Source organism: Montipora foliosa, chromosome 5 (assembly GCF_036669935.1).
Source record: "Montipora foliosa isolate CH-2021 chromosome 5, ASM3666993v2, whole genome shotgun sequence".
In the NCBI taxonomy this organism is placed as follows: domain Eukaryota; kingdom Metazoa; phylum Cnidaria; class Anthozoa; order Scleractinia; family Acroporidae; genus Montipora; species Montipora foliosa.
In genome coordinates this window covers 12,779,903-12,799,902 of record NC_090873.1, presented here as the reverse complement: position 1 = coordinate 12,799,902, position 20,000 = coordinate 12,779,903, and the positions used below count along the sequence as shown (strand labels likewise).

Below are 20,000 nucleotides of genomic sequence, written 5' to 3'. Positions count from 1 at the left end.
TGCTCAAGGGCACTTGTGTTTCGTAGAAGAAACTGTAAGGCTTTCTTGACATCTTCACGTTTGCGTTCAACATTTGCTTGTGCCACATCATCAAGATGCTTGTTAACTTGAGCAATTTTTAAACTGTTTATGGTAATAATAAGAAGAATGATAATTATTATAATTATAATTTAAAAATCACACGTCATTTCCCATTTCAAACAAACAGCAAATGGAATTAAAGTAATTTCCATAGTTTGATAAATTTCTCCCCCCTATATTACAGTACCGCTCAAAAGTAAGATACCAATCAGAATCTTGTAAGACAAGTGTCTCGTCTCTAGAGATGAGACTTTCGTCTCATGAGAGGGTGATAACTTTATTTTATAATAATATGATTGTACTTTTGGGTGGTACTGTACTTTGTCAAGAAATCCTGTCTTAAATTTCTAAATGACATGATATTGGCTACACATGAGCATTGTACAGTGTATGAATCTTAAATCTTTAAATATTTTTGTTCTTCTTGCAAAGCTCCCTACATGTACAGTATCTCTTTCTTCTTGGTCATTTTCTTTACATTTACGCATGTAACAGTTGAATTCTTTTTACCCTTTACCTTGTTTATTAAAGTGCCCCTGTGATGCTTAACACCTGACTGGCAAAATTTTGAGCTTTGACTTTTATCTAAAAGCTGTTTACTTTGAGTGTAGGTTTTGGACTTCACCGTCGGCCATTTCATACTCACGTTCAAAACTGACCGACTGGACCTCAGAGGGGTGGATCCAGGGAAAAGTGATGTCAAAGGCTCACTAGCTTCAAATTTCAGCATGTGAATGCAGCTTACAGTGTATTATATATATGCAAAACACTAGTTTAAAAGTCCTAAAGCCCAAAATGCCTTTAATGTTTTGAAAAAAATGCAGTTATTGAACCTTTCAATAAAAATCATTTGCCAGAAATCTCCTGTATAAGTCAAGCACAAAGGCCTTGTCACTACAACTGTATATAAAGACTTTTGAAACCATGAGGGATTAACTTCATTACAGTTATAGGTACAATATTGAAAACAAAACATTTTAAAGCATAACACAAAATACCTTATTTAAATTAATGTTAAGATTAAAAGTACAAGTAGTGTACACAAAATTTAATCATTGTCATTGTCAAAATGAATTTAAATCCTAGGTTTGGGAATCCTAGGGAAAAAAAAAGTATCTGACTTCTCCGAGTGAAGTTAAGCTGACACCTTTCATCAGCTGCTATTACTCATTGGACCACTACCAATCCAAGCAACCCGTTGAGTGACATATTGGGGCTGACAGATCACCGACAAACTACCAATGCCTTAGCCAACATGTTGCTCAGATCAGATTCTGATTGATTACCATTACCAAGAGTAGTACAGTCAATATTTGCTTTGAACTTGCCTTCCCTTCTCTGGACATCTGTTTTTCAAAACAAAGTAGGCGACACTTGCAAAATCAGCAACTGAATCCTAGTTAAGAATTTGAAGGGTCAGATAATTATGATGAGAAAAACTGTACTCAGTTACATCAGTTCAGGATATCAATGTTCTTCAGAGAATTGCATGTCTTTATTAAATTTTTTATGCACAAGACCACAGTAAATGATTAGAATTTGAACACAAACACTAGATAATATTTTTTATAATAAAATATGTTAATAATCCTTAACCCATTCACCTCTGGGAGACAGAGTGGGCTTAACAGAATTTACTCTGTCCAACGCCAGACAAGTTTACTCGTAACTGGGGGTATCCTATGGCCTTTCAGGTGTCAATGGGTTAAAAGGCCTTCAAAATAAATGTTTTTAATTACAGACATCAACACATTTCTTCTAATTTGACCCTTGTCAACAACAATTATTTTTCAATAATAGATCCTCTGCGATCGGATACGGCCAAGATCTTTAAGGCTTTTTCAACTTTCGTTTCAGGAAACATTGCCAGAGCTAGCTTGCTAAGATCCTATTAAGCTACATGTACATGAAATGAATAGACTGTTCCTGGAACTTTAAAACTTTCTTAATTATTACTTTTTTCCTAAGGGGGGACTTTACTAAACAACAAAACAGCGAAACGAAGCAGGTGGATTTGAGATTAAACATAATTTTAGGCCTAATTGGTTTAAAACGTCATTGCTCCTAATCTCAGTCTTAATCTGAATCCCAATCTTAATCTAAATGACTCGACATCTAACCTTTGGTCAGAGATTTCAAAGTCAATTTGCGCATTTAAAGCATGATGCTTTCTTATGTGTATCAGCAGGAAATTTAAATGTAAAAAAATAATGATTGAGGGGAAAAAAAAATTGAATTTTTTTGGGTATAATTATAGTAAGTAAAGTGGTACATTTATATAGCGCCCTTATCACTAATTAATGTCTCACAGGCGCTTTACAATGATCAATTTACCCCCAGTGGACTGGAAGCATATACAGGTGCAAATTGCAGCCGCTTCTAAGCAGTCCATGCATGCTGGTACTCATTTTACCGACCTCGGAAGGATGGAAAGCTGAGTGAACTTTAGCGGGAAAGAAGGTCGCCAAATATTCCAGTCTCGGCAGAACCGGAATGGAACCAGGGACCTTAGGGTTGGAAGGCAGAGATCTTACCACTGCGCCAACCCCTCTGCTATAGACACATCATCATGGCATCACCCTTCTTTTTAAACATGTAGCATCCAGGTACATGGACTATACAGTGTACTTCATTATCAATGAATGAATGAATGAATGAATGTTTATTTGCCACACAATAATATTACAGAAGCATAAAGGATGGATATTACAATAATTGTGGCGAGGAGACCCCAAGAAACCACCGGGCTTATAAGAGGGGCCCCCTCATATGCCTATCATTAATCTAAATAATCTTACGCAATGCTTGTGCAGCATAACTAACTCAGTTTTTTTTTTTTAAAAAGAAACCCTAACATATTTTCCTTAAAGTTCTGATAGCTAGATGAATTAATCTTAATATTTCACTAATCTTTGCAGAGGGCCACCTATTGGATTTGACCAAGCATTACTTTTAGCCTGTTTCAAACAATAGTGGCCCCATACTCGAACCTTTTTGAAATTTGCATGTACCTGTTTAGCATTTTTGGGAGCTCTGTAATTCAACAGTTTCCGCCCATCCACACTATCCTTACCAATGCTTAGAATATCAATGTAATATTTTGCCAGTACAACCTGTAAGGAAGGAAAAAATGAGGAGAGCCGCACCTCACAAGTCATTTTTGGCACTTATTCCAAATGTTCTGAAAAAAAATAAGAAACACCTCTACAAGTTACATGTTGAAGAGACTCTTTTCGGGAAGTAATAAACTCAAATGGCCTACATTCAGCAGGATGATTCCTTTCAGTACAATTTTCATAACATGGTCTAAATATGTCTGGAAAAAAGCACTTTGACAGTGTAACAATTCCTCTGAAACATCCCAGGGTTCCCAAAGATAAAAAATGCCAATACCTCCTTTATTCCATACGCTCCTCTTTCTTTGTCCAGTTGTGGTAACAGGAGTCGCATTGCAGAGTAAAACGAATCAGTCTAAATTACATGTAGATAAACAACCAATTGAAAATAACAAGATCACCTTACCAGTTTGTTGCTTTATATTATTGAACAACATTGCAGAGGATTTTAACCTTCAAATGGAGTCCAGGGCCTGGTTGTTCAAAAGCTGATTAACTTAATCCAGGATTAGCGTAAACATTTGTTTCATGTTTTCAACTTTTTGGTGAAAGTTTATTTTGTTTATTTTTGCTTTAAATTTCAAGATTGACTTCTTCTAATGTAAAGTTTTGCCAAAACTCAGCACTGAACAGCATTTGGGCATAGAGAAATAACCTCCTTGGATAATTTTTAATCTGGGATTAGCCTTAATCGGCTTTTGAACAACTGGGCCCAGAAGTACAAAGACACCCTTATTCCTCGGATCACAAGACTCAGAGAGGTAAGGATTCAGAAGCCACAAGCTCCATAAAAAACAGGGGTTTCAATAAAATTTGAAGTAGGCAGCTGGTTTTAGTCTAGTAGCCGACTGTATCAAGAAGGGGCCGTTAGGCCCCTTCGTCTAGGGGGGTCTGGGGGCATGCTCCCCCAGACGATTGTAAAATCTGGAAGCTCTGAAATGCGATTTCCAGCACTGAAGAACGATAAGAACGATAAGAATATGTCATTTTAATCTGAACAAACGAAAAGGCTTAACGGATGAAACTAACGAAAAATTTACTGTTTTTGGAAAACAAGTCTTGATGCAACGATTACTCAATAACGACCTGTTTTACATGAAACGTCTTGATATGTTTGGGGAAGTAACTAAACGTAATTGAATTACGTAAAAAAATGTGACGGTTGGTCTAGGCAAAAATGCGGAAAAAAGTTATAGCCGTGCACTGTAGCTCAAAGATGGCAATATCAAATCTGATAATTATTTTGAAATTGAGGTTAAAAAAGGTACATTCAAGTCGATCAAAAATGAATTTTATTTCAGGTTTGAAGGAATCTTTCAATTAATTCAATGTAGGGTAAAAAGTAGCCGACTTCTCTGAGCGATGCAGCCGACGCTTTTCGTCGGCCGTCGGTGCTTATTGAAACCCCTGAAAAAATTAATTATTTTTGTAAAACTCCTATCATTTCATTGTGTGTTGGTTTGCATTGGCAAGTCTCACGTCTTCCCTAAAGAAATTTGGTTGTTTCCTTTTTGAAGTAAATATTACTAATAATGTGTCAGTACCTGTAAGGAGGTGTAGTTACCACTTAAATGGTTACCACGAACACCTCCCTGCTGCTGTGTCAGACTTTTTACATGTAAGCCAGCAGTTCTCAAGGACAACATGTATACCTCTCAGAAAGTTTAACTACCCCATTAAGTAAAGAGAAGATGGAGGAGACAGGATTGCTAAAGGTGCATTTATCCTGGGAATGTGAAAGTTTACAATGTATACATGTAGCTGTCTGTAACGTAGGTGGTATTATGGATAAAAAATGAGAGTAATGTTGGCACAGGAGTTTGGGTGACCTGTGCTCAGCAGAGTAACTTGGCATTGTGGCTGGTCTAACACACAGATCACATTCCACAAGTCAAGACTTGAAGTCCCTGCTCTATTGATAAACAAATACACCAAAATTTTCCGTTGTTTATTTTGCTTTTTTAGCAGTGACATGTTTACTGACCCGTGACCTGTGTTTTTGACCCGCCAGGGTTGATGGCAATATCCAGTCAGGACATGCATGCCTCACTCCTCTGATGTGTTGTCTATGGCAAGCCGTTACTGCCAAAAGCTCTTCAACTTTCTAGAAACCAGGTTGAAATCCATGTTGACATGATCGAGTTATAGAAATTGTAGGTTATGTTACGTCTGGGGATAGTCGAGTTTCATGGAAAAAGCTCCCGTTCTTCCTACTGATTGTTGAGTTTCTGAGATCTTGTGTCGAGTTCTTGCTATTTAGTGTCGAGTTTCTGCGATCTAGTGTCCAGTTCCTGCGATCCAGTCTTGAGTTTCGGCGATCAACTGTCCAACTCTCGCTAGCGAGAATTAGAAAACTCGCTAGCCAGAATTAGAAAACTCGCTAGCCAGAATTAGAAAACTCGCTAGCCAGAATTAGAAAACTCGCTAGCCAGAATTTAAAAACTCGCTAGCCAGAATTGGAAAACTCGCTAGCCAGAATTAAAAAACTCGCTAGCCAGAATTAGAAAACTCGCTAGCCAGAATTTAAAAACTCGCTAGCCAGAATTAGAAAACTCGCTAGCCAGAATTAGAAAACTCGCTAGCCAGAATTTAAAAAAATAGCTAGCGAGAGTTGGACAGTCGATCGCAGAAACTCAAGACTGGATCGCGGGAACTCGACACTAGATCGCAGAAACTCGACGCTAAATAGCGAGAACTCGACACGAGATCGCAGAAACTCAACAATCAGTAGGAAGAACTGGAGCTTTTTCCACGAAACTCGACCATCTGCAGACGTAACTCAACCTAAAATTTCTATAACTCGATCGTGTCAACATGGATTTCAAACTGGTTTCCAGAAAGTTGAAGGGCTTTTGGCAGTATCGGCTTGCTTCAGTTGTCCTCTACAAAAAATTGTGACCGTAGCTGGTGGGGGATACACGTGTGGAAGAGTCAATGAATAAAATAACTTTAGAATAGAGTTCGAGCGCGAATGACACTGCAGCATGACTGCAGCAATCAATCTTACTGTTTTCGAAGTATCCTTGTGAAGCTTGCCATGCGCCTCTCTCCAAGAACTCACGAATGTTGACAAAATCTTCTTTTTCTTATCAGTACCTGAAGTTTCCGAAATTTTTTCCAACAAGCAACATAAATCATAAAACGGAACCTGAGCTGCGACTCCAGCGTTGGAATCTCCCTCCATTTTGAAGATGACCCGGTACGCAGCCTGGTACGAGAAAGGAGTCCCCCGAGAAATACTGGGATCGATATTATTCAAAATGGCGGCTGAATCGGAACTGACGATGTACATGTATCAATGACATTTTAAAACACATGCTGTGTGTTTTGATGAATTTGATAGCTTGATGCATGGAAGACCATACCAGAGAAGTCCTTAGCAAATACATCGTTTTGAAAGAGAAGGCTTCATCCGGTTCACGACCAGGTCATCTCGAAAATGGTGGCATCTGGTAGTGTTTGTCATTGGGGTCCTCTTCTGGCCTTGTCCATCATAATTACTTTATTCCTTTGTGGAATGTATTGCATATTGCTTTGGTTTCCCCCATGGACGTCAATTGCAGGTGCAATCCATGTAACTGTATATGTAACATGGTTGCTGCTCATTATGAATAACTTCCTCAAATCTGTGTGGCTTGGGCCTGGTTATCTGCCACCGAGATGGAGGCTGGTGAGTACTTCAATGGATTGTCATGTGAACCATACAATAAAGTGTCTGTATGAACCAACACAGAGCAAACATATGGAATAATTATTAATTTTGTACCACCCTGGGCCCCTCCCCACCAAATACATACTTCACGTCACCCACCCCTTAAAATTCCAACTCACCCCAATCGTGATAAATGCACAAGGGTTTTAATAAAATTTGACACTTGCATCTGGCATGGTTTGAGTAGTGTAGAAACTGACTGCTGTAATTTTCAAAATGAATCTTAATCTTAGGTTTGAAAGCATCTGTCCTATTAAAATGTCTTCAGTTTAGGGAAAAAGTAGTCAACTTCTCTGAATGAAGTAGCTGACGCTCTTTGTTAACTGTTGGTACTAATTCAAGCCACTGAATGCATAATGTAAATAAATATTATAAAGGAGCTTTTGTCCTTCCAATAGTGACATTTTTACTCTGTGTAACACCAGACAATTTTATTCCTCTGTGGGCTAATACTATACATCTATGTCCATACAGTGTAAGTGCAGGTAATTATATTGGAAGCCCAATTTTGATATTCAACACAAAGTGTCCCTTTAATTATAAGGTGATTCCCTGGTTTTGCATTGTGCAACTCTACTGCGCATAATTTCTTGGTCTTTGGCGCACGCATTACTCGTACCTTGATAAAATGGTGGATTTTCAATGATGCCAAACTTAGTCTGTCAAAAATGGCTATTTTCTCCTGATTGAGTGTGGTGACCCCATTTTTTATTTCGTATTAATTATAATGTTTTAGTTAGAAGGGTGTCTTAATGGGAAAAAAAATGAACTAAAATATATGGGCAGTTTAATGGCAATTTCATAAAATTGTACAGTCAGGAGGAGCCATTACAAGTCGACAAACAGCCCTCACCCAAGTTAAATCTATTTTTGAGTGTTAAGTAATTCACAACAGCATTCACATTTTTAGGTACGTATGCGAACTAACCATGGAATGACACCAGGCTCTGTTACATGTATATCATTGATTACCTTAATAAAATAGAGCTAAATTTGTCCAACATTGGGGGTGCATGTCAATTGTCAAAGTGGCTTAAATAGCCATATTTGTCAGCATTGTACCATGGAAACGAGCATGGTGACTCCCCCTCCTTTTCATTGCATTTTTGTCATCTCCTTGACATGACACAACAGTGTGCGAAGTTTCATTGGAAATCTATGACAAGTTTTATCTCTAGGGAATAACCTTAAGTCTATAAAGCATTAAAATACTTTGCTACCTGTTTCTTGAAATGAGGTTACAAGTGTACATATAAGGTTGAACGCTATTTCTTTTGGTGAGGGTAAATAAAGCTATTTATTATATAAACACCAATGAAATACCAAGTGAGCTTTTGCGTGAAGATGACATGTTATTTTCACAAGTGAAAAGATCACTGTTGCTGTGGTTACATAATGATGAAAATTGTACCTTTCGATGCCTTTGGTGAAATGATTTAGTGTTTCATTGGTCTTTATGTAATAAATAGAATATTACATGGCTGCTTGGAGATACAAAATTTCTCTTCTCATGGTGAAAAATATTTCAATATTTTTTAACACTCGAAGAGAAGTTTTGTATCTCCGCGCAGCCATGTAATGTCCTCTATTTATCATTACTTGAAGACTGGAATTTAGGAGACGCTTCGTGACGTTTAGTAATAATTGTCTGTATTCCTACATACAAGTGATGTCGAAGTTGGCGAGAACAGCAAGGGGAAACACTTATCAATTTAATATCTGCAGTTCTAGAGGTGTGTGCCTCAGTGGGAGCGGGTGAAAGGGTAAAAGATCTAACAACCCTGATGTCCATTAGCCTCTTTAACCTCTTTCCTCTTATTCCCTTAAGAGTGACACTTATAGAATGACTTTACTCTGTCTATCAACTCCATAATGATATTATCAACTTGTTAATGGCAGCCAGTTTGGGGTAAAAGGGTTACAATAAAAATTTAAAATTTAAAAAAATGCCCTAGCATTGGATCAAGCTGAATTTTTGTTGTTTAACCCATTGACTCCCAGGGGTTTCCCCATTGACGAGTATTAAAAATCGTCTGGTGTTAAACAGAGTAAAATACTAAGTCTGGCCGGTTTCGGCCGGTTTGGATGCCAATGGGTTAAGCCAGCTACAGTACAAAGTACTGTTGGTCAAAATGCCTCAGGCACTCCAGTCACACCAGTCCTACTTTTCAAAATGAATAATATTTTACAATAATTTTTCATTGCTTAAATAGGATGACGAAAAGGCAACTGAGGTCCTTCAGTTTTGTGCTGTTTGCAATGGTTACAAAGCACCAAGAGCTCATCACTGCAGCAAATGTGGGCGGTAATGTCCGACAATTTTACTCTTAGTTATGATACTTTAATACAAATGACTAATGACTCAAAGCATTAATGCTACAGACATTTTGTTAAGAATTCCACATTGTGTATGAAGCCAGTCAATATTAAAAGGGGTCAGGTCTTCTATTAGCGATTGCACTTGGGTGCTGGATGGCTACGCATGTTTACCATCTGCTGTTTTGGGAAAGGAGCCTGCACTCCTCTTTCAGGAAGGAACAAAGACAGCACTCGAGAGAGTGGTGGAAATCAAGCCTAGTGGAACACCTAGTGGGTGGTTTGCCTTTTTTAGGTTGTAAATAGGAGTCCATCCATTTTGCAAGGACATTGGACTTAATACGGTCTTACCACCGATCAACTTGTGTGACACACACACAGAATTACAAGAAAGCGAAATGAGTAAAACATAACAAACATGGGCTGACTAGTGCCATGTCCCTATCTTAGCAAACTAGTACCAGGTCCCTATCCTAGCTATTAGATCAAAATCGATTTAATGCTCCAAGATGGCTTTGGCTGATACTTGCCAGTAGTAAGTTAGAGTAACTTTGTTTTCAGGTACATCTACATCTGTACCACTCCTTCTAGGCAGAACTAAATGGTAGTGAACCTTTAATTAACTTAATATACACTTTTGTACATGTAAATGGAAAGCAGGTACAGAGCATTAGGACCGGACATAGTAGTGAAGACACTATAATCGCATGGTATTTCTGCAAGGTCCGCTTTTGCTGTGGCCACCAACTGTGTGTGTCAAAAAGACAAGTAATCACAATTTCTCAACTCCATTTCACTCTGCAAAAAAACGTCTGGCTCAATGAGCCTCCTTCCAGTTGATTTTCTAAATTGTTCTTATGTTCTTTGTTCTAATTATTTCCTTCTTTACACAGCCCTATGAGATGAAACGTTTTGCACATTTGTATAGGTCCATTACTTTTACCCCAGACTTATAATTTATTAATGATGAAATGGTATATGAAATGAATCATATATGAACTGCGGATATGAAATCAAGTGAAGCTATGATCTTCGCAGTTATGAGCGTAATTTTTGCAATTGCGTAGAGAAGCCTGAAAAATTCAGGACTTCATAGCTCAGTTGGTTAGAGCGTCGCACCGGAATCGCGATGTCACAGGTTCAAACCCCGTTGAAGTCCTGAATCTTTCAGGCTTCACATAGCTTCACTTGATTATAATTTATTATTACACATTTCTTTGTTTTATTTTAGCTGTGTCATGAAAATGGATCACCACTGCCCGTGGATTAATTCCTGTGTTGGTCACATGAACCACAGATCATTTACATTGTTTTTATTCTTTGTTCCCTTTGGATGTACACATACGACAATTGTTTTAATATACTGTTGTGTGCAGCAATTTTACTTTGTGAGTATCACTGAGAAAGAAATGCGTTTCTGGATAGTTCAGTAAAGAGAGTTTGCAAAAGGTGCAAGAAATTCTCACACACAACTGGGACCCAAGCAAGCCAACCACGCACCCTGCATGACCTTTATTAACACTTGATTTCTTCAACTCAATTCTCAAATTGTTTCTCGATTATAATGTTATTAAGTTGAGAATTGAGACTCAAAAGAATGGAATAAACATCATAAAAAGGCTACAAAGCTGCACTTAGCAGATTCATGAGGGATGGGTGGGAGAGACGGATCTGGCAATTAATGGCAGATGGCAAATTTTAAAAAACTGAGCCACCAACAAACCATGTGACCTGAAGACCCCCCACACATTGGACCCCATTCTCCCAGCTGTGTGTGAGAAAAACTTTTTTCTGCTTTATTCCTTCCTCAGTCAGCGGTAAAACTCACATATACATATAGGGTGTTTTTAGATTGACTGACTGTTGTAACCTATTACAATCATGTTACCAAATTATGATATTACACAGCTGCTATAATGGTTAAATACGTGTACAGTTTTGCAGGTCGATCCTTCAATTAATAGTACAGTTTCTTCAAAACTGGTTTGAGCCTCTTTAATTTTAATAAAATTAATTTAATAGCATTCAGTGTTTTTTTCTTTATGAATTTCCAACAGGCTATTTCCAAGTTCATGTCTTCCTCCTCTTCAAATTGAAGCGAGTCTATAAAGGGCAAAGTTTTTCTTTAGAAAATTAATTTTCATTCATATTAATTTTATTTATAAATTATAATTATAAATTCAGTGATTATTTTATAAATTTCCAATTATCTGTGTTTGTTATTGACCAATCATTTTATTAATATCAATCTGCACAGATGTCTGGGAATATTTATCAAAGAGCATTGTTTCAGAGGAATGCAGTTGTTTTTTTCACATTTCGCCACATTGTTTTTGTGCTGTTTTGCATTGGTTTGTCAGCGGGTGTCACAATTGCAGTTGGTCTTCTTCTTTATTACCAGGTACAGTCAATTTTAATTACAAATTGGGTCAAGGGTATGGGAACATTGGATCTTTGCGATAAATGAAAAATTAATGAATTAATTAATAATTAATTAATTAATTAATTAATAGATTAATTAATTAATGCATTAATTAATTAATTAATAACCCATTGACTCCTCAGGGGCCACGGATACCCCAGTTGATGAGTAAAATCGTCTGGCATTAGACAGAGTAGACGCTGTTAAGCCTCACTCCCTGGAGTCAATGGATTAAAGCATTTTCTCATTCAACACATAATGAAAGCCAAAAATGACCAATATTTAACAATTATCCTGCCAAATCAGGCGTAATATCGCCTGATACTAAGCCGACGAGACCGAAGGCCGAGTTGGAGCTAAAATCAGGCGATGTTCTGCAAGATTGAGCAGGATAATTGTTTTTGTAAATGGTTTGAACCCAGGAGTCATATCATTAAGTAAAGTACGATCATCCGGGTGAGATGTTACAACGTTGCACAACATGCTGGTCAATTTGCAATTTTTGGGCGGAATAAATCATTATTCATTGTTAGCTCCAGATATAGCTTTGACAATATGGTCCCTTCCTCTCATAAATAATATTGACTGGAAAAATACCGAACCTCCTACCAGGCAGGTTGTGTGGTTGAAATGTTACTGATGGCTAATTTTAATAATTTTGTTCAAGGTGAAAGGAATTTTGAGTAACAAAACAGCAATTGAAGTGTGGATAGTGGAAAAGGTTTGTGCAGGAAAGGAAGGGGACACGCATTTCCTAATTACTGGCTTTGAAATTGTTGACCTCACTGCAGTTACAGTAACCTACATGTAGATCTTTGCATGATGATCATATTAAACTGTAGTGTGCTGTCCAGAAGCGGAAGTCATTAATATGACGCATACTAGCTCTTTTAGATATAATACTATGGCATGGGAAAAAAGGAGAGTGCAGGCTTAAATGAGGAGCTTGAATGTGGTGGAGTAATTGAAATAAAGTGTTTATGTCAACTTGGTGTTGTTAAAACGTGTTCCTGTTCTTGACAACACAATAACCTAGGAGTGGCCCAAATTCCAAGAGGACGCCGTGATTTCAATGAGCATCAACAGCTTTTTGTCGGCTACTTTATTTAGAGAAGTCTGTACATGTAGCTCTGATTTCCACTAAATTAATTTGAAAAAATAAAGACAGATTCTTTCAAACCTACATACATGTAAGATTAAAACTTAATTGTTTTGACAATGACAACAGGAAAATGTCTAAGTTAAAGTAAACATCTATTTCGCTTTTTAAATGTGGCATTTGAGAGCATTCTCTAAAAAATGGCAAGACCCCAGACTAGAGAAAGCGGCCATTAGGCCTCTTGTTGACACAGTCAGTTTCTCTACTGAAACAAGCCACCAACTTCAAATTTCATTGAAACCCCTGAGGAAGGGTGATATGCTTATTATGCAAAACTAATCACATGAGGATAAATAAATTGATAGAAGCTGGAAAGGAATAATGATAGCAATTTATAACACACAGAAAAAGCTTAGGGCATCATTGTTCAAATTCATTCTCAAATGATCTTTAACAGTTATTTAATTTAAATACAGATGGTGCTGCCAAGAAAATAGGAACTTTTACTGTATTCATGGCATTTGACATAACTAGGGAGAAGGACAGAGTGCACAATACCCAGTACTTTGTACATGTTAAATATTTTAATTAGAGGAAATGATTGGTCATTAAAATGAAGGTGATTCAATGTTCAGTTCGGATGAATTAGCTTGACTCCAGTCTGAGGGGTGATGAATGATAAAATCTAAGATTCACCCAGATACCGAGACCAAAACATGCAAGTACTGGACACTAACATGAAACTTAGCAACGTTTCACCTAGAACCACTAGGCTTCTTCATGCACGATTGTTGGTGTAGGCCAAGATGCATGATGGGACACCACGCAAAACAGTGTCCCAAGAGTGAGACAAACGAAACCTCAGTCCACCCCTCCTGTTGAAGGAGGGGGCCTCGACCCTCTCCCAGATCGCCTCCTTCACTCCCCGCTCAAACCATCGCGCCTCCTTGTCTATAAGTATCTTAACATCAGGGGGGAGAGTGTTATGTCCACTGGCCTCTCTGGGAGTCATTGGTAGATATCCCGCTGGAGCTCGGGTTTAGGTGCTGGTTCAATCGTTGTTTTAGGGCCTGTTTAGTTTCCCTGACGTAAGGTTCATCACAGCCCGGGTGGGCGCATTTGATGTCCCATCATGCATCTCGGCCTGCACCAACAATCGTGCATGAAGAAGCCTAGTGGTTCTAGGCAAACGTCACTAACTTTCAGGTTAATGTCCAGTACTAGTTTTATTTATTTGTCTATTATTCAACTGAATGTCTAACATTCACCGTTTTCTGTACATGTTAGAGTTTATGGTTCTTATTTCAGGATAGGTAAGAGATGGGAGTGTTAAGTATTTATGAGTCAATGAGTCATGAGTCAATGAGTCAACGAGTTAGTGCAGTTAATTAAACCATAAAATGAACGCTAAAATTTCACAGAGTGCTTAGGCCTAATCACCGAAACGAGGGCTTAGGCTTAATCAACAAATTATTGCTATATGGACTGTGAGTCTCATTGACTCATGACGCATTGACTCATTGACTCATTTGACTCATAAAACATGCGTTCTCAGGAGATGGATATCCATAATTTGTGGTTGTTGTTATATAAAAAACACTCTCACTAGACTGTTAAGTCTCAGTCCCAGAAGTCAATGGGTTTAACTATGCCTTTTGTTTTCTTGTTACCAACCTTGTTTCCAGGGTCTCTCTTCAAAGGAGGCAGAGAAGAGAGACCTTAGGAACAAAGCAAGGTTGTCTTGTGACAAGTCCAGGTGATTAATATTTATTTTTACCTTTAAGATATCTCATGTATAATTATTCTCTCCACAAGGCTGACAGACCTCGTATTAAAGGAGACTGCTTTACCTATCCTTATGATCTTGGCTGGAAAGAAAATTTTAAGCAGGTGCAAGACATATACAGTCATATAGTGGCCAGTTATTGTCCAAAATGTTACTAGTAATGGTGTTGTTTAATATCAAATTTCATATGATATCATAACCTGGTTTTCTAACATACCGTAATGAATTTTATTTCACTTGACTGAGTTTAAAATGTTCTAATTTGATTCTCCTGTATGTCCTGTTCATAATGCTTGCTTTGTTATTTTCTACAAACTGGAAACATTATTCAAGTTGTTACACACAATTGTTATTGAATAAAAATAGTAAAATTTACTACATTTAGGCGATCTGTTGAAGCTACATGTAGGACACCTGTGTGCATGTCCATATCAATTACACAACAATTTTTTTCTAGTTTATACTTAAATTATTGTTAACAAAAGTAATATTTCACTTGGGGAAGGCATTTTTTCATTTATTCTTGTGGGTATTGTTTTTAATTTGTAGGTGATAACTCTACAACATGACTACATTGGTGATGGAATAACATGGCCTGTACTTGAAGGTTGTGATCAATACACACTGACGGTTAGTTAATTACAATCTGTTACACTTAAGGAGTTACTATGCTTAAGTATCACGTTACCTTGGTAAGTGGTAGACAGAAAAAGTAAATGGAAGCTGATAACATCAGAATTAAGGAACGTAGAGCAAATCTTGGAGCTCTTTCCTGCAAGGAACTAAAAAAGATTTAATGGCAGTCAGCTCTGATAAAATATTGTAACTTGCAAATTTAATGTTACTCTGTCAAACAATGGTCGGTTTACATAATGTTATTTTCTCCAGAGAGAACAGTTGGAGCAGAAGAAGCTAAAAAGAGAAAGAAAAGTAAGTTGAAGCATGACTGATCGTATCCGGTAAATTTTAAAATTTTTCTGGTGGCTGGCATGTTCCCAACCCGCCTTATGAGCTCTACCCTTCGGCTATTGGAGATCTTTCCTAGCCTATAATGTCAATCATCTGGCTACGGCCCTGCCGTAGGACAAGTCACGAAGGTTTAGCATGCATCCGTTTAACAATCACCAATCATGACACACACACACACCTTCAACAACAGCATGGTGTCTCATTTCTACTGTATGTTTATGGATGCAATCAATGGATGTAATCGTCTTACACTTGAAAACGCTGACTTACACGCTACAGATGATCTGCAAATTAATTTATCAATCGAGACCAGTCACCTGACAAGTTACGCCTCCGACGACATGAAAATCTGCATTTAAAATTGCAATGCTACGTTTTTCAAAGCATTTTTTCGCGACTATCCCAATTCAAGTTCGGTGTCCCCAATCACATGTGGTGCCCCAGCGCTAAATATGGTTATCACTTCTTCTTCTCCTTCTTCTTCTTCTTCTTCTTATTATTATTATTATTATTATTATTATTTATATATTTATTTGTTTGTTTATTATTAGTATTAATTATTAATTAGAGCGAGTTTCAATCGAGTGTCGTAAAACCAAAACCAAAGTAATTACTTTGGCCAATTAAAAAAAGCCAAAGACAATCCGGTAAACCAATCAAACTCAAAGTAATTACAGGTAGCAAGTGGCGCGTGAACTTTGAACCAATCACTGAGTGAAGTAATGCAAAACCAAAGCTTTCGCTAATTACTTTCCATACTCAATTGAAAACCACTCTATTATTATTATTATTATTATTATTATTATTATTATTATTATAAACAACTTTATTTATTTCACTTACTTACATTAAAGAAATAGAAATGATTGATAGTAAAAAATTCAAAATTCAATCGAATTATACTAAGGACAGCTAAACCAGTGTCCATAAAACGCCCCAAGTATAAAAGCATATACATGTAGACCGTGTATCTCAAATATCCGCACTAGCTACATTTATTTTACAGTCTAATGATTGCTCTATCTTGCTACGAAACGGCGTTCGCGAACCTCTAACGCATGCATGTACCGATCTTAAGAGTTCAAACGAAATCTGTGTCCAGAGCCAAGTGATTACAATATAAGGCTCGGTATCTTTCTGAGCTATCTTGTCTGCAGGAGGCTTTAAGAACCGCTGACACTAAATATTATTATTATTATTATTATTATTATTATTATTATTATTATTATTATTACTATTATTATTATTATTATTATTAGTTACTAATTTATTTTTCCATTCCTTTGCAGGTTTGTTACTGGATTGTAAAATCTTACAGTGGTAATATTATCGCTTGGAGGGAGGGTCTAAGGACTTGTTTTTCTTGTCCGTGCTCAGATGAACCTCGCATGAAACTACAACCAGGAGAAACCGTGTTGGTTTCTCGGTGGAGAAAGTATGTTTTCTTGTTGTTATTGTTTTTTCTTAATTTAATCTTTTACAAATTAACAAGTTCACTGATAAACTCGAGCGTAAAAAATGACGACGTTTCGTACGTTGTACGCGCTTGACAGCGAATGCAGTATTAAAGCGACTTACAATCTCGCCCAGGTTGCTCGAAGCATAGTTAGCGCTAACCAGCGTTAAATCCCATGAAAACATATAGGTTTTGATTTCTCTCAACCAACGGTTAGCGCTAACCAGATTTCGAGCTCCCGGCCCCTGAACGTTTCAAAGAGAAATATTTTTATTTGAATGCTATTTCCAACCCTCTTGTATAATAAAAAGTAACTTCTGTATGTAAACGAATTCGGTGTCAAAAAAAAAAAAATTTTAAGGTCATCACACAAGCTCACGCAACTATGGCCAGGTTTCCGAGGGTCACTTGTTACGCCTGCACCAAGTGTTGTGAATCTATTGAGCTGTGTTGAATCCCTCCATTTATTATGATTGGACAACCTTCGGCATGGTAATGATGGCTCAAAAAGGCTTACGGTGGATGAGGCTATCTTGGAAAAACAACCATAACTCGAGGGGACTTTCCTGGGTGCTGAAACACGTAGCTGTAGACCACTTGAACTACGTATGTTAAAAGGGAGGAGTGGTTCTCCCTCTTATCTGGACAATTTAAGAAAATTTTAGGTCAACAATTCACCTGCTCCAAACTGAGTGGCTTGGAAACCGGTCGTTTCGCCTACACTGAAGTCGATTCCCCTACACACTTAAAGTGGATTCGCCTACTTCAGACAAATCGACTTCAGTGTAGGCGAATCGACTTGTAGGCGAAACGACTTGCAGGCGAAACGACGGACATTCAGTGGCTTCATAGCTCAGTCGGTAGAACATTCCACCGGCATCGCAGAGGTCCTGCGTTCGGATCCTGTTGAGGCCATCCAAATGGACCTCTTTAGCTTGTACATTTTGTTTTCCCATTTCAGACCACGTGATGTTACTCTAGGGAACAGTTTCGCTCAAATGTCGTCTTATGCACGTGCTTATGTATGCATAACCTATGCAAAAACAAAAGGAAAATTCCCTTGGGAACATCACGTGGTCTGAAATGGGAAAACAAAACGTACAACCTAAAGAGGTCCATTTCTCGGTCGCGTGTGTATAAGAGATAATTGCTTTTTAAATTGTTCCCATAAGTGCTAGGATCACTTATCATTTTCATCTATAAATTTAACAACTATTCACCGAAGTGGAGGTGGCTAGTGGTGGATATTTACCTAGCGCGTCTTCAACGCTTTCCACTGTTTCAGTGTATACTAAATACATTTGTTTCATTGAACTATGTTAGATAAGGTTAACAAAGTTCTTCGATTACTGTCTCCTTAAAACTACCATTTCTTTGTCTAATAGGCGTTGGCTGTATGGAGAGAAAACCCAATTTTTACATGGTAAGGACATTGACAAGCCTGTAGGGGTGATAGAGTAGAGCGCCATGGTAAGACTTGAACTAAGGGGACCCTGGCAAGGTCGGCGAAACGGAGGCTAAAAAATGTCATCAGAAAATAGAACTTCTTGTTATTGTAATCATCTCGCGATTACGCTGAATCGTTCGACTGGGAAAGGGTGTACCTAAGTTTTATAATATTGCACGTGAGAGTCCAAGGTCGTTACGCCATGTTGATTTATCTCACTCGGGAAAGACTGGAGCCGGTAGCGTTACGTCAGCGTATTCGAAAATTTGCGGATATGACTGTCCACACGTATCCGAATTTGCAGCGTATTCAAAAATGTCCACTCTGGAGACCGTATTTGAAAATTTCCGAATACAGCTACCGAATTTGCCGGATACGTATGGACGCAAGCCGTATTCAGAAAAAAATTGCGGATACCAAACGTTCCGGATGCGTGTGGACGCCCGCAAGGACGACGACCACGGCTTATTTCCCGTTATTGTAATAATTTTACCATTTCTTCAAGTCGCCCGGCATGGAAAGTTTGTATCAACATTCCGTGAATAAAATTGGTTCGAATGGTGTCGATATTAAGAGAGAAAATTTGAAATTTAACGTCAGGTGCTAACGTCCCCCGGATGACCTCAAATTTGGTCAATTCATGTCGTTGTCAGGGCGAGGACTGGCTAAAAATGTACACAAATGTAAAACGCACGCGCTGTGCGTGCAGAGCTTTTGTTTTTGCTCATCAAACGTCTCGTCGTCGACCATGCATGCTTGAGCTCTCTGTTGTTAGGACGAGAACGGCTTGTTATAAAAGCATTAATACCTTTTTATTTTAACTCGTTTCTCTCCTTCGAAAAGTTGGATGACATCTGCAGATAACATGGAAGAAAGGAGCTACATTCAAAGAATCTTTGAGTTTTGACAAAATTCAAATTCCAGACTGCTTGACATTTTGCCTGTTGCCGTCTGCGGTGCTCTTTGGCAGGAAAGCGCTCACATACAAAGCTTGCGCGTGAACGCGCGTGAACGCGCGTTAACTTACCTTCACCAATAGTTCACCAAAAAACTTTGTCGCATGACGAATATAAGAGAGTTTATCGGCCATCAATCGTAACTTTGATTTTCATTCAAGCCTTGTTCCTTCCTTCCAACAACAATAACATAAATAAACTTTATTTCATCTCTTTTTTTTAAATTTAAAAGGTAGCTAGTGCTAGTGTTGGCGGACCTTCCTATGTACACTCTGGAGTGCAAAAACAGTCCTGCCTGAAAAACCAGGTCATCCAATCCCCAGAAATCCATCCCACTACAGCCATCCTGTTACTCATACAAGTACGGCCTCTGGCTGTGCACTATTATTGACTGGAATAGCCTACCATCGGACTTTTTGTCCATTGATTCAACCACAAAATTTAAAGCCGCCATCTCTAACTACATTATTTCACACTAAAGCTTGTAACTTTTTATTTATTGTATTTTATTTCTCTATTGATTTACTTTTTTATTTTTATTTTATGGAACTTACGATTATGTCTTCTTAATGTTGCAAGAAAGACAATGTAAATGAAATTGTTACGGCCAGGGGCCGGTTTCTCGAAGCCTGATTAGAGC

At 37.9% G+C, this 20,000-nt stretch overlaps 2 protein-coding genes across 2 annotated transcripts in view; one reads left to right on the top strand and one right to left on the bottom strand.

The window, feature by feature from the left end:
* The window catches only part of LOC138003660 (DNA ligase 4-like), a 48,375-nt gene extending 41,963 nt beyond the window's left edge, over positions 1 to 6,412 (bottom strand). The window contains exons 1-5 of the mRNA XM_068849848.1: positions 6,205 to 6,412; positions 3,475 to 3,552; positions 3,093 to 3,194; positions 1,410 to 1,477; positions 1 to 123 (exon numbers count right to left, since the gene is read on the bottom strand). The exon at positions 1 to 123 is cut by the window's left edge and continues 1 nt beyond it. Of these exons, the coding sequence (XP_068705949.1) occupies positions 1 to 123; positions 1,410 to 1,477; positions 3,093 to 3,194; positions 3,475 to 3,552; positions 6,205 to 6,381 (548 nt within the window). The 5' untranslated portion in view covers positions 6,382 to 6,412. The remainder of the gene's footprint in view (positions 124 to 1,409; positions 1,478 to 3,092; positions 3,195 to 3,474; positions 3,553 to 6,204) is intronic.
* Positions 6,413 to 6,438: 26 nt separating this feature from the next.
* Positions 6,439 to 20,000, top strand: part of LOC138003662 (palmitoyltransferase ZDHHC6-like) — a 17,894-nt gene continuing 4,332 nt past the window's right edge. Inside the window, exons 1-10 of the mRNA XM_068849851.1 lie at positions 6,439 to 6,867; positions 9,123 to 9,214; positions 10,457 to 10,613; positions 11,483 to 11,626; positions 12,315 to 12,368; positions 14,562 to 14,636; positions 15,082 to 15,162; positions 15,421 to 15,462; positions 16,791 to 16,936; positions 18,343 to 18,380. Coding sequence (XP_068705952.1) covers positions 6,637 to 6,867; positions 9,123 to 9,214; positions 10,457 to 10,613; positions 11,483 to 11,626; positions 12,315 to 12,368; positions 14,562 to 14,636; positions 15,082 to 15,162; positions 15,421 to 15,462; positions 16,791 to 16,936; positions 18,343 to 18,380 — 1,060 coding nt within the window. The 5' untranslated portion in view covers positions 6,439 to 6,636. The remainder of the gene's footprint in view (positions 6,868 to 9,122; positions 9,215 to 10,456; positions 10,614 to 11,482; positions 11,627 to 12,314; positions 12,369 to 14,561; positions 14,637 to 15,081; positions 15,163 to 15,420; positions 15,463 to 16,790; positions 16,937 to 18,342; positions 18,381 to 20,000) is intronic.